At 35.0% G+C, this 13,043-nt stretch overlaps 1 protein-coding gene and 1 long non-coding RNA gene across 2 annotated transcripts; both read left to right on the top strand.

Annotated features, from left to right (window-relative positions):
* Positions 1 to 2,561: 2,561 nt before the first annotated feature.
* LOC132748984 (deoxycytidylate deaminase-like) lies at positions 2,562 to 6,136 on the top strand (the record flags this gene model as incomplete). The annotated part of the gene is given in 3 exon segments (XM_060738647.1): positions 2,562 to 2,709; positions 4,577 to 4,680; positions 6,001 to 6,136. Coding segments are annotated over 3 exon segments (247 nt in total), but the record flags the coding sequence as incomplete, so codon positions are not given.
* Positions 6,137 to 9,783: 3,647 nt separating this feature from the next.
* LOC132748989 (uncharacterized) lies at positions 9,784 to 11,880 on the top strand. Its single transcript, XR_009628346.1, has 2 exons — positions 9,784 to 10,417; positions 10,524 to 11,880. It is a non-coding gene; the product is annotated as an uncharacterized LOC132748989 (long non-coding RNA).
* The last annotated feature ends 1,163 nt before the right edge of the window (positions 11,881 to 13,043 follow it).

Below are 13,043 nucleotides of genomic sequence, written 5' to 3'. Positions count from 1 at the left end.
GTTTTGAGTTGTTTTAACTTTGAATTTGCTGTTGATAAGTTCGAATAGTCAGCATTTAGAAATGGTGTATCTGTCTACATAGCTGAAGCTTAAAAATCCAAAGAACTCTAATCAAGGCCACAGTTACTGTATAATTTTAAAGTGAATCTACTTGCAAGTAACTCGTGGAATATCTGTGATACTTTACAGAACAGAACAGAACATATATTTTATTTTGAATTAAGCATATACAGCTCATCTTCATATACAACAAATATATACATGCATGAATACAAGAGGTAATTGCTTTGGGACAAATGACCTTATGCCCATTCATGTGAAAATTGTTAGTCATAATAACTGTTTTCAATTCTCTGTTTAGTTGACTTATCAAAATCTCACATGACCCATGGTATTTTCTATAACTATTCTTTGTAAATTATTGGTAATGACACTTGATAAAAATTTTAAGTGAGGCAGTCTTTTTAACTAAAGTCAGTTATTATGTTCTATCCTAATCATTTGTCATAACATGCATCAATTATTGGTCATCACCAGTTATAATAATAGTCAATCTTTTTAAATGTATAGCTAATTCAGCTGTACTTGACAACACAAAATGAGCATATTGTCACTCCAAGATCATTTATCACAGGATATTTTCACCTGGGATCAAACCAGCGACCCCCTGCATTACAAATCCAATGCTTGATATGCATTGAGATATGGAAGATAGAAAGCTTTTTCTGCGCTCTAGTGAGGATCATACTTACTGGAAATACAACTGGACAATTTGAGAGCAATCAATCACTATGGAATTATTTCAGTGGCCTTGGAGGTCACCAACTTTTAATCTGCTGTTGATTCAAACCAACCGAAACATACTGACTTCTTTTGTGATTTACAAACTCAAAGAAGATTGGGAATAATTATGCGGGATATCCTTAACAAGTATGACATACAGGAAGTCGCAATATGGTAAACAATTACTTTCCATAGCAACTAGTGACTTCAATTGCAACCATTGCTTTCCTTAGAAACCAGTGACTTCCGTAGCAAGCCACTGATTTCCCATAGGAACCACTCTTAATCTTAAGCAACAGTGACTGTCATATTAACCATTGACTTTCCATAGCAACTAGTGACCTCCATAGCAACAACTGAAATTTCATAACAACCAATGACTTTTCACAGAAACTATTTTGCTCTGCAAAAAGTGGCTTCTGATAAAACCATTGACTTTCCAGAGCAACCTGTGACGTCAACAGCAACCAGTGACTTTCTATAACAACCATTGACTTTCCATGGCAACAAGTGACATTTATAGCATCATTTGACCTCAATAACAACTATCAACTTTTATAAAAACAAATGATTTTCCATTGCAGCCGCTGACTTTCCATAGCAACCATTGACTTTTCATACCAACAATTGACTTCCATAGCAACCTATGACTTCCACAGCAACAATGGACTTCCCATAACAACCATTTACTTTCTTTAGCAACCGATGTCCTTCCATAGCAACCATTGACTTGCCATAGCAACCAATGAAGTTCCATTGTAACCATTGACTTTTCAAATGAATTATGGACCTAACAGAGCAACCATTTATTTTCCATAGCAACCCGAGACTTCTTATAGCAACCAGTGACTTCAATAGCAACCTTGGACGTTCAATATCAACAAGCGACTTCAGTTTTTACCACTGACCTTCAATTGCAATCACTGACTTTCAACAGTAACCATTGACTTCTCATACCAACCAGTGAGTTCCATAGCAATCAGTGATTTTCCATAACAACCTTTGACTGCCATGGAAACCAGTGACGTCCATATTAACCAGTGGAAACCATAGCAACCAGTGACTTTCATTACCTATCAATTAATTTTATATCAACCGTACGTCGTCTTTCCTAAGCAACCAGTGACTTCCATAGCAATCATCGATTTTCACTAGCAACTAAATGGTTTTTCATGTGTTAACCATTGACTCTTCATAGCAACAAATGATTTTCCATAGCATCCAGTGACTTCCATACCAACCAGTTATTTCACACATCAACCATTCACTTCCATGCTTTTCATTTAAAGGTTTCAATATTAATTGTTCCTTGAACTATAATATTGGAGAGCGAAGGAATATTAACAGAAAATGATGAAAATACCTGAAATTACCCAATCGCGTTTTTCCATGTTTAAACATGGCCTAACATATCAATTTGAAGAAAAATGGTTGTTTTGTAGAATTTTTTGAATTTTCATGAAGGGCCTTGCAATTCAAGAACGTTCGTGTTACACATGTATATATTGACATCACTCGCGATTCGCCGTGCAAAAGAATAAAGTATATAATCAATGAGGAATATTTAAATTTTCATTCTTTACAATAAATTGGACATATCGAAATTCTGTTGAGTCAAAACGCGCACTAACACCAATACTTAAACATTAATAGATGTATGTTATAAAATCAATGCTGATAAAGCTGTTTGTATTTGTGTCAGTTCAAACGCCGTAATATACCTACTTGTTTACGGTACGCTCCACAAACGCTATATATTATACATATGTTGATAACATTGTCATTTCCTTGATTTTATATTAACATCTCCATGCTAATCTGTCATGCAGACAAGATGTTAAAGTGAACGAGACGACACACATATCAAGTGGTATATTGAATTTAAGATGAGAGCCGTGCTCGTGTAGATAGATATAGTGATGCAAGGTCAGTACATTTTGTTCCATAAAATGTAGGTTATTATAGTATAATGTAATACATTTACGCTTTCCTCATCCCTTTAGTGGAATTAATATTGTATGATGCATGATGCAGTAAATTTATTTTTCTTGCATTCATTGATCAAACAATAATTATTTTAAAATCAACAGAGCAGAACTATACATAGTATACATTTGACAATGTTTCAAATGTTTGAAACTTGAGCTTATCATTGTGGTAAATGGTAATGGGATGATCAGATGGATGGGAAGGGATGGTAGGGAGGTCCTAGGAGGATGGGGGTGTGCATATCAATGGTGATGGGATGATCAGATGGATGGGGTGGGATGGTAGGGAGGTCCTCGGAGGATGGGGTGTGCATATCAATGGTGATGGAATGACCAGATGGATTTGGTGGGATGGTAGGGAAGTCCTCGGAGGATGGGTTGTACACATCAATGGTGATGGAATGACCAGATGGATTTGGTGGGATGGTAGGGAGGTCCTCGGAGGATGGGTTGGTTGTACACATCAATGGTGATGGAATGACCAGATGGATTTGGTGGTATGGTAGGGAGGTCCTCGGAGGATGGGTTGTACATATCAATGGTGATGGAATGACCAGATGGATTTGGTGGGATGGTAGGGATGTCCTCGGAGGATGGGTTGTACACATCAATGGTGATGGGATGACCAGATGGATTTGGTGGGATGGTAGGGAGGTCCTCGGAGGATGGGTTGTACACATCAATGGTGATGGAATGACCAGATGGATTTGGTGGGATGGTAGGGAGGTCCTCGGAGGATGGGTTGTACACTTCAATGGTGATGGGATGACAAGATGGATGGGGTGGGGTGGTAGGGAGGTCCTCGGATGATGGGACAGAGCATATCATTTAATATAATATATAGTTTACTTATTTACCTTCGGCATTTTATAGTGAGACCATCGATACACTAAAATTAATGTTCTCAGTTGATCAATGGGGAAAATTACACATGAATACATCTTTTTTCGAGTTCAGTCATTTGTGAAATATGGAAAGCTTTAATGCATACACGTATATATAAACACATGTACATTTTTATAAACAAATATCACAAAACTTTTATGAATATACATGTAGTAGATCTAACAAACTAAGTATTTATGAATAAATTACAAAATATTCGTACGGGCAATTTTATTCTAATACAGTTTAAATTCTCAAACGATCAATATGCTGTCGTATGTGAGTTTTCTAATGTTATGTTGTATATATGTGTGTCGTATATTTTCATATTAGTATTGTATATCAATAACATGCAACAGATGTCGATGATAAAAGCAGTCCTATAGCGACGAATTTTTTCTATGACACTTTAATTTTATCTCTCCAAGTATTTCACGTTGTTAATCAGATACATGCAGAATTTTGTTCCTTTCCGATTTTCCATCATTCTTCGGTCAATGTTAATAACATATTATATAAAGCTTAAAGATCTTACATGTTGTAATTCAGGATGTAACACACATTATATATAATGTGAAATTGTATATATATATGTGTGTATATCATTATTCATCTAAAACAATTTCCAAACACCCAAGAATGAGACAAATATGTACAGCTAATGTCTATATACATATAGAAGTAATTAAAAGTTTAAACTGGCTTAGATTTTATCGAAATAAAATTACAATTACCTCCCTTTATTTACATGAAATGTTAAACGCGTTAACATCTATACAAATAGTGCTTTTTGGAATTTACAATGTTGATAAATCTTCACTTGAGCATCAGATTTTTTATATCAAAATCATAACTAATTGCGTTACAGGATCTTTAACGAACTATGAATGAATAAACACTGCACTTTTTAAATTATACAGTAAAATCATCAAACGAAAAGAGACAATGGTATATCAGCTGGGACGAATATTTTATGGGCGTGGCCTTGATTACAGCCCAAAGAAGTAAAGACCCAGTCACGCAGGTAAAATACTATACTTTTTTTAAATTTTAGTCTTTAACATGACTTTATTGTATGAAATACCTTCACACTGAAAACATATATTCCTTGATCAATGATAATTCAGTTCATATATTATCATTTTATTATGTAATTAATAATAATAAAACGTCTACAATAAGCCGCGCGACTAATTTAATTTTGTAAATACGTACAATGTATTAATAGATTTTAACCGGCTTAATGTTTTAAATAATGTTTATAAATTGTCGATTTACTAGACTGATTAACACAAAGTAAATGTGTTACGATTCATTTGAAATACTGCAATCATATTGGACAGAAAATAATTTCAAACACTAAGATGGAATTGTGCCAATTGGATACATATTCATTTTTAGCTAGACTTAAAAAAGTTAGTGGTATTGTTACAGTCATGTCGGCGTTCCCGTCGTTGCCATTGCTGTAACAAAACAATCTTTTAGGTAACCAGACAGACCTTGCCCTTCACTCATAAATAACCTCGACTTTAATAGTCAAATTATTATAATTTCAGGGTTTTTTGTTGTTACTGTAACTGGCTAGAACTTTGTTATTAATGAATGGATTGACTTCATATTATAACACAAGATTCTTTCCATATAAATATCAAACTTAAATTAACTTTAATGCCATGGACCTTCAAGGTTAAATTAATGAATTTTCACTGATTTTTGCCTGCATAATTGACTGTAACTTTACATAACCTTGACCTTCAAATGATTGAATATTTATTATATTTTCTTAACTGTTAGGAAACTACCCGCCTATATGACTGAAATACTGTTGGGAAAAGGCGTAAAATGAAACAAACAAACAAACAAACAAACAAACAAACAAACAAATCTTAACTTTGTCATTTACTCATAAAAATTAATGATTAATTTTTAAAGATTTGTTTAAACCGTTTATTTGTTTGCTTTTAGAAAAAAAGTAGTAAAGTCGAGCGTTGCCCTCGCCCGGCGGTTTTTGTTTTGTAAGAACGTAATGCATACCATATGACTATTCTCGCAATAATCATTTCTACATTTTTAGAGACAAGTCAATAGTTAAAAATACATTGACTCTTTATTTTACTTTCCTTTATTTACAAAATTCTTTTGAAATTACATTTGCTTTTTAAAGCGAATAAAATCGTAAAATTTTGTCGTTGCCCGTACCTTTTATATGTTGTTTTCGAAGTGTTTAAGTGACAATGTTTTCACTTGTTCATTGTCATTGATGATTGTTAATGTTTGTAAGGTACGACCAGCGACAAAATATACCGAATGTTCACGAGTTGATGTGTTTATTATCTCAAGCTAGGTTGGTTCTTGCATCGTGAACGCCGACAATAGAATAATAAGTACGGGGTATAATGGAATGCCAAACGGATGCAATGACGACGTTATGCCGTGGGGGAAGCATCAACCCGATAGGTTAAAAAACAAACAACTTTATGGTAAGTCAAACATTGCATGCTTCAATTTTTAGTTTTATGACGTACTAGGCCACTGTAGTAAATGTAAAATGATATAAGATGACCTTTTAAATAATTTTTATTAAGTGGAAGACAGAATCCAAAAGGAATATACATGAAATAACAATAGTCTTGTACGCGTATGTACCCACACAATAAACATCACTCACTGAGCACAATTGACACCATGAATATCACTCAGTGAGAACAACTCGCACCATCAACGTCACCCAGTGAGCAAAGCTCACGTCATAAAAGTCACTTAGTAAGCACAACTCTGAATTATTAAAGATTACTCAGTGAAACAACCCACATAATAAACAACACCCACTGAACATGACCACACCATAAACATCACTCAGTGAGCACAACCAACACCATTAACATCACTCACTGCGTAGGCCTATAACTTACACCATAAACATCACTCACTGAACATAACCACACAATAATCATCACTCAGTGAGCACAACTCACGCCATTAACATCACTCAGTGAGCACAACTCATGCAATAAACATCAAGAACTGCGTAAGCCTACAATTCACACCATAAACATCACTCAATGAACATAACCACACCATAAACTTCACTCAGTGAGCACAACTCACGCCATTAACATTCCTCAATAAGCACAACTCACGCCATAAACATCACTCACTGAACCACATAATATACATCATTCAGTGAGCACAATTCACACCATAAACATCACTTACTGAGCAGAACCAACATCATAAACATCGCTCAGTGAGTACAACTCGCGCCATAAATAACACTCACTGCGTAGGCCTACAACTCCCACCATACACAACATTCAGTGAGCACAACTCACACCATAAACATCACCAACTGAACACAACCCGCACCATAAACATCATTCACTGCGTAGGCCTGCAAGTCAAGCCATTAACATCACTTACTACATATGCCTACAACCCTTACTATAAACATCACTCAGTGAGCACAATTCACAACATAAACATCACTCAGTGAGCACAATTCACAACATAAACATCACTCAGTGAGCACAATTCACAACATAAACATCACTCAGTGAGCACAACTCACAACATAAACATCACTCAGTGAGCACAACTCACGCCATAAACATCACTCAGTGAGCACAACTCACACCATACACATCACTCAGTGAGCACTACTCACAACATAAACATCACTTAGTAAGTACAACTCACAACATAAACATCACTCAGTGAGCACAAAACACAACATAAACATCACTCAGTGAGCACTACTCACAACATAAACATCACTCAGTGAGCACAACTCACAACATAAACATCACTCAGTGAGCACAACTCACAACATAAACATAACTCAGTGAGCACAACACCATTAACATCACTCAGTGAGCACAACTCACAACAAAAACATCACTCAGTGAGCACAACTCACACAATAAACATCACTCAGTGAGATGAGCACAACTCACGCCATAAACATCAATCAATGAGAACAACACCATTAACATCACTCAGTGAGCACAACTCACACCATTAACATCACTCATTCATTGAGCACAACACACGCCATAAACATTACTCAATGAGCACAACTCACACCATACACATCATTCAGTGAGCACAACTCACACCATTAACATCACTCAATGAGTACAACTCACACAATAAACATCACTCAGTGAGCACAACTCACGCCATAAACAACACTCAATGAGCACAACTCACTTCATAAACATCACTCAATGAGCACAACATACGCCATAAACATCATTCAATGAGTACAACTCACACACTAATCATCACTCAGTGAGCACAACTCAAGCCATAAACATCACTCAATGATCACAACACAAGCCATAAAGATCACTCAGTGAGCAAAACTCACACCATAAACATCACTCAGTGAGCACAACTCACGCCAGCCATAAGCATCACTACATGAACATGGCCACACCATACACATCACTAAATGAGAACAACTCACACCATTAACATCACCCAGTGAGCACAACCCACAGCATAAACATCACTCAGTGAGCACAACTCACGTCATTAACATCACTCAGTGAGCACAACGCATGGCATAAACATCACTTAGGGAGCACAACCCAAACAATAAACATCATTCAGAGAGCTAAACTCACACCAAAAAACATCACTCAGTGAGCACAACGCACGGCATAAACATCACTCAGGGAGCACAACCCAAACCATAAACATCATTCAGTGAGCACAACTCACACCAAAAACATCACTCGGGGAGCACAACTCACGCCAAAAACATCACTTAGTAAGCACAACTCACGCCATAAACAACACTCAGTGAGCACAACTCATGGCATAAACATCACTCAGTGATCACAACTCACACCATAAACATCACTCAGTGAGCACAACTCGCGCCATTAACATCAATCAGTGAGCACAACTCACGCCATAAACATCACTTAGTAAGCACAACTCACGTCATAAACATCAATTAGTGAGCACAACTCACGCCATAAACATCGCTCAGTGAGCACAACTCACACCATAAACATCACTCAATGAGCACAACTCACACCATAAACATCACTCAGTGAGCACAACTCGCGCCATTAACATCAATCAGTGAGCACAACTCACGCCATAAACATCACTTAGTAAGCACAACTCACGTCATAAACATCAATTAGTGAGCACAACTCACGCCATAAACATCGCTCAGTGAGCACAACTCACGCCATAAACATCATGCAGTGAGCACAACTCACACCATAAACATTATGCACTATGCTCTTTTCACTTAATTCATATATCTTATAGAAGAATTTTATTTCAGTTATATGTGTATACATGATTTTGTATTTACAACGTTGTCATAAAAATTGGATAGCGACGATATCAAATATATACATGTATATATTAGTATATGTAGAAAAGTAAACAGCATTTTTTTCGTCAAAATAAAACTGCACATCGTATTATAATAGAAATTCTAGAATAACTATTTTGATAAATGCGCTCAATAAATGTTATAAAATTGTCTGAAAGTAATATCAGTTCTACGATATTCGAGTTTATAAGTTAAGGTTACAAATTTCGACATAAGCCTTGGGTGGAAATAAGATTTAAGCGGTAAAATGCAAAATTTAAAAAAAAAATCTACACGAAAAGTTAATGAACCATTTGTGTGTGTGGGGGGGGGGGGTCCTTTAATAAATTAGCGCATACGGTTGCTGAGACCTAATAAGCTAGCAAGCGTATTGTATGTGACTGGGTTTCAGCGATATCTTTGAAAACAAAAACCTAAACATGTATATTTTATCATGGTTTTAGACATTCGGTAAATATAAGACTTTTGCCAATCTGGCCCGTGTGAAATGAGAAAAAGTTAAATGTGAGTGAGACAATATTTACCAGGTTACACTTAAATCGTGAATGATGCACCAAAAGCAACACTGGTTATCTAATAGAAAGTACCCGAGACAAATCTTATCAGCTTTCTTCTCCAGTTCTAGTATTACTAGTATAATTATGACAAATGTCTAAGGTATACCAAATAAAAAGAAAACAAAGTTTAAAATGGGTTTTGTACTTTTTTATATCAACCAATATTATTCCTTCTCAGAACGATCTTAAATTGTAAACATATTCCTGGAAATAATTGTAAGTAGTATAGAATATGATGGTTCCGGGACACTTTGAAGCCTAAAAAAGTGTTTATCTATCAAACCAAAGGGTAAGACAGCTCGACATAGCTTACCCATCAACCCAAAAAGTAAGACAGCTCGACATAAAACCCCATTTTATTGATTTAAGAACACCCTCAGGCCAAAAACCCCCCGGAACCATCATATTCTATACTACTCATAAATAGAATACAGGCGGGAACCGACGAGTCCTTTTTTATAATTAAAATATATATAAATGAGTTTACAAAAACAAATATATTGTTTAAAAGAACGAACATACACCGATAATGTAAATCCTCAATATGTTACAACAAAAAACGGAAGATTAATGATAAAAGCCGCGTGTGCTTCATGCGGTAAATTGAAATCTAAGTTTGTAAAACAAGGCGGCTAATCATGAGTAAAAAAATGTTTATCCGGAACCAACTTTTAAATAGTTGCAGCCTATAAATCAATATGTCGTTCCGTATCACGTGTACAGTTTTCCGCTAAAGATCAATAGTGAAACGTCATCCAGAACATTCGCCTAGTGTGCAGCTCAATAGATGTTAAATGCGTTGTTATTATTTCATCAGCCAGGAATACAGAGTGGTTAGACAGAATGTAAGTTGTTTTACCATTTTTCTTTAACAAATATAGTAAATGAATTATTTATTCTTTTATCTAAGAAGTTCTTTCGTTAATCATTAAATTTTTGTTTTTATTTTAGGGCTGAACAATTTGCGATAGAGATGTTTAAATATATAAAATCCCTGGAAGATTTTCTTTCTCGTAAAACGGAGAACGGAGAAGTAATTACGCACGATGAATTTAATGAAATGTGTACTTATAAAAACACAATTGAGTACATTTCTAACATTCATAATTTTATGAAAGATCATGCTCAACAACAAGTTACAGAAGATCAAATGGCTTCATTGAATAATAAACAAAAAGACTTAATAAGAACAGATGAAATAAAAAAGATTAACGATTTGGGATTGAAATCGTTGCAGCAGGTTCCAGATGTGCAACAAAACCTACGTCAACAAAGTAATAAAACAAAAGCAAAAAAAACATACAATCAAGTGAAAAATGAAGTACAAAAATCATATTCAAAAGATCGGAACTTGGCTGGAGAGGTTACGTTGGAGCTTGAAAACACCGACAGCTGTTTTAAAACTTTAAAAACACTAGACAGACATACGCAGAGTGCTGGAAGAACAAAGTTGTTTTATAATATTCAAAAAGGAGAGGTTTTAAAAAGAATCAAGGATTTTGAAAAAGGAGGTTTTTTAAACAAAATAATAGAAAACGGTTTACAATATAAAATTTCACACTGTAACTTTTTGATTAAATTGTACAAGTTTTCACTCAATCATTCTGATATAATTCATTGTTCATTGTCATTGCATTTTCTACAAAAGCATTGGAGTGTTATTCCACGGATATTTGATGAATTGAAATGGTAATTGAATATCCGTGGAATAAGAGTCGCAAAACGACGAGTGTCGGCAGATTGATTTTTCCATTCGCTGTGTTGAATATTGGAAAACTTGTAAGGGGACCGACGAGCCTAAAAGGCTCTTGTAAGGGAAGGTTCTTGTATTGGAAAACTTTTGTAGAGGCTCAAAACGACGAGTGTCGGCAGGCTGATTTTACCATTCGCTGTGTTGGATATTGGAAAACTTTTGTAGAGTCGCAAACCGACGGGTGTCGGCAGACTATTTTTAAACATTAGTGAAATAGTTTATTATTGTTTGTTCATTTTCTTTTTGATTATTGATGTTTAAATGTTTGTATAATATATCATATAAAGACACTTTCTGTTGTAATAAATGTATGAAATATAAACAATAATAACCACACAGCACACTTGTTTTATCTTGATACTGTATATTGTTATAATTCAAACCTGGAATGTAACTGATTACCTCTTTTGGTGGAGGAAGTCCGAAAGGGTCGAAGTAATTATTTCTGTAATAACACACCCAATGTGTACCCGGTCCAATAAAGTCATCTAAATTTATTATCCCGCATTCTTTACTATTAGAAGGTAAATTATTTCTACTGAAGACGCCTTGAAAGTTTTGAATACCAAGTTGTTTTACCCATTGTTCTATTTTAAAGTTAGACAAGGTTAGCTTTTAAAAAAGCTAGTAGCGACTCGCTTCTTTTTTTTTTCCAGGGGTGCGTTTAAATGTAAAAATGACAGTTCTGTTAGCTGAAGAGACTTGAGCGAACATCAAAATAAAAGTGATGGAAGCCTGTTCTCTCAGTTTAACAAAGAGGAATATGAGTATATATGAAGATGCATGTAAACAGATAAAATGAAGTCCCTATGTCTATGCACATTTACTGTATGGCCTGTTGACCTTGACCAAATAAATGTTAGATAGGTAAAATTCATAAAGATGTCTCTTTATACGAAGTTAAGTTGTATAATGTTATTCAGTATTGGAATGAGTGACAGACACAAGTCCTAAAGTAAACACAAGTTGTCAATCAATTCAGCCAGAAAAGCTGGGATCCTATTAAAAATATAGAGATCCCGGAAATTGACCAGTCTAAGATGTTTTCCAGATAAGCCGGGATCCTATTAAAACATATAGGGATCCCGGGAATTGACCAGTTCAAGAATATAGTTTTCAGAAAAGCCGGGATCGTATTAAAATATAAAGAGATCCCAGGAATTGGCCAGTTCAAGAATATAGTTTTCAGAAAAGCTGGGATCGCATTAAAACATAAAGGGATCCCGGGATTTGACCAATTCAAGAATGTAGTCTTTGATTTTGCCAATTAATTAGGTATATTGTTAATTGTTAATAGTTAATAAATAGCTCTAAATATATTTATATCCTAAGTTTAATTAATTTAACGTTCATTACATACAATAAAAAAAACTTAACGTTTAATGGCCTTTCATTACGACAATAATCAACACAAATATAGTTTATTAGTTTTTCCTATATATCTTATACGATCCCGGATCCCGGCCAGTCCGGGCGTCCCGGATCCCGCCAGTTAATATATACACTCAATACCGGAAAGGATAAAATGACCGGAAAAAAGGAAAAAGAAAAAAATGCACAGAACCAGATGTACACTTATGTTAATTAACCAAACGAAAACTTTCTACAGAGGAACAGGTTGAAATCGATAAATCAAAAGTCAGTGTAAATATGATTTATTGAAAAGAATTCATGAAAACAAACATTTTAATGATCAGTATATCTTTGCGCTCAAAAAA

This window comes from Ruditapes philippinarum, unplaced genomic scaffold (genome assembly GCF_026571515.1).
Source record: "Ruditapes philippinarum isolate M1 unplaced genomic scaffold, ASM2657151v2 ctg11884_1_1_1_1, whole genome shotgun sequence".
NCBI lineage: Eukaryota > Metazoa > Mollusca > Bivalvia > Venerida > Veneridae > Ruditapes > Ruditapes philippinarum.
This window is presented reverse-complemented; position numbering and strand designations above follow the sequence as displayed.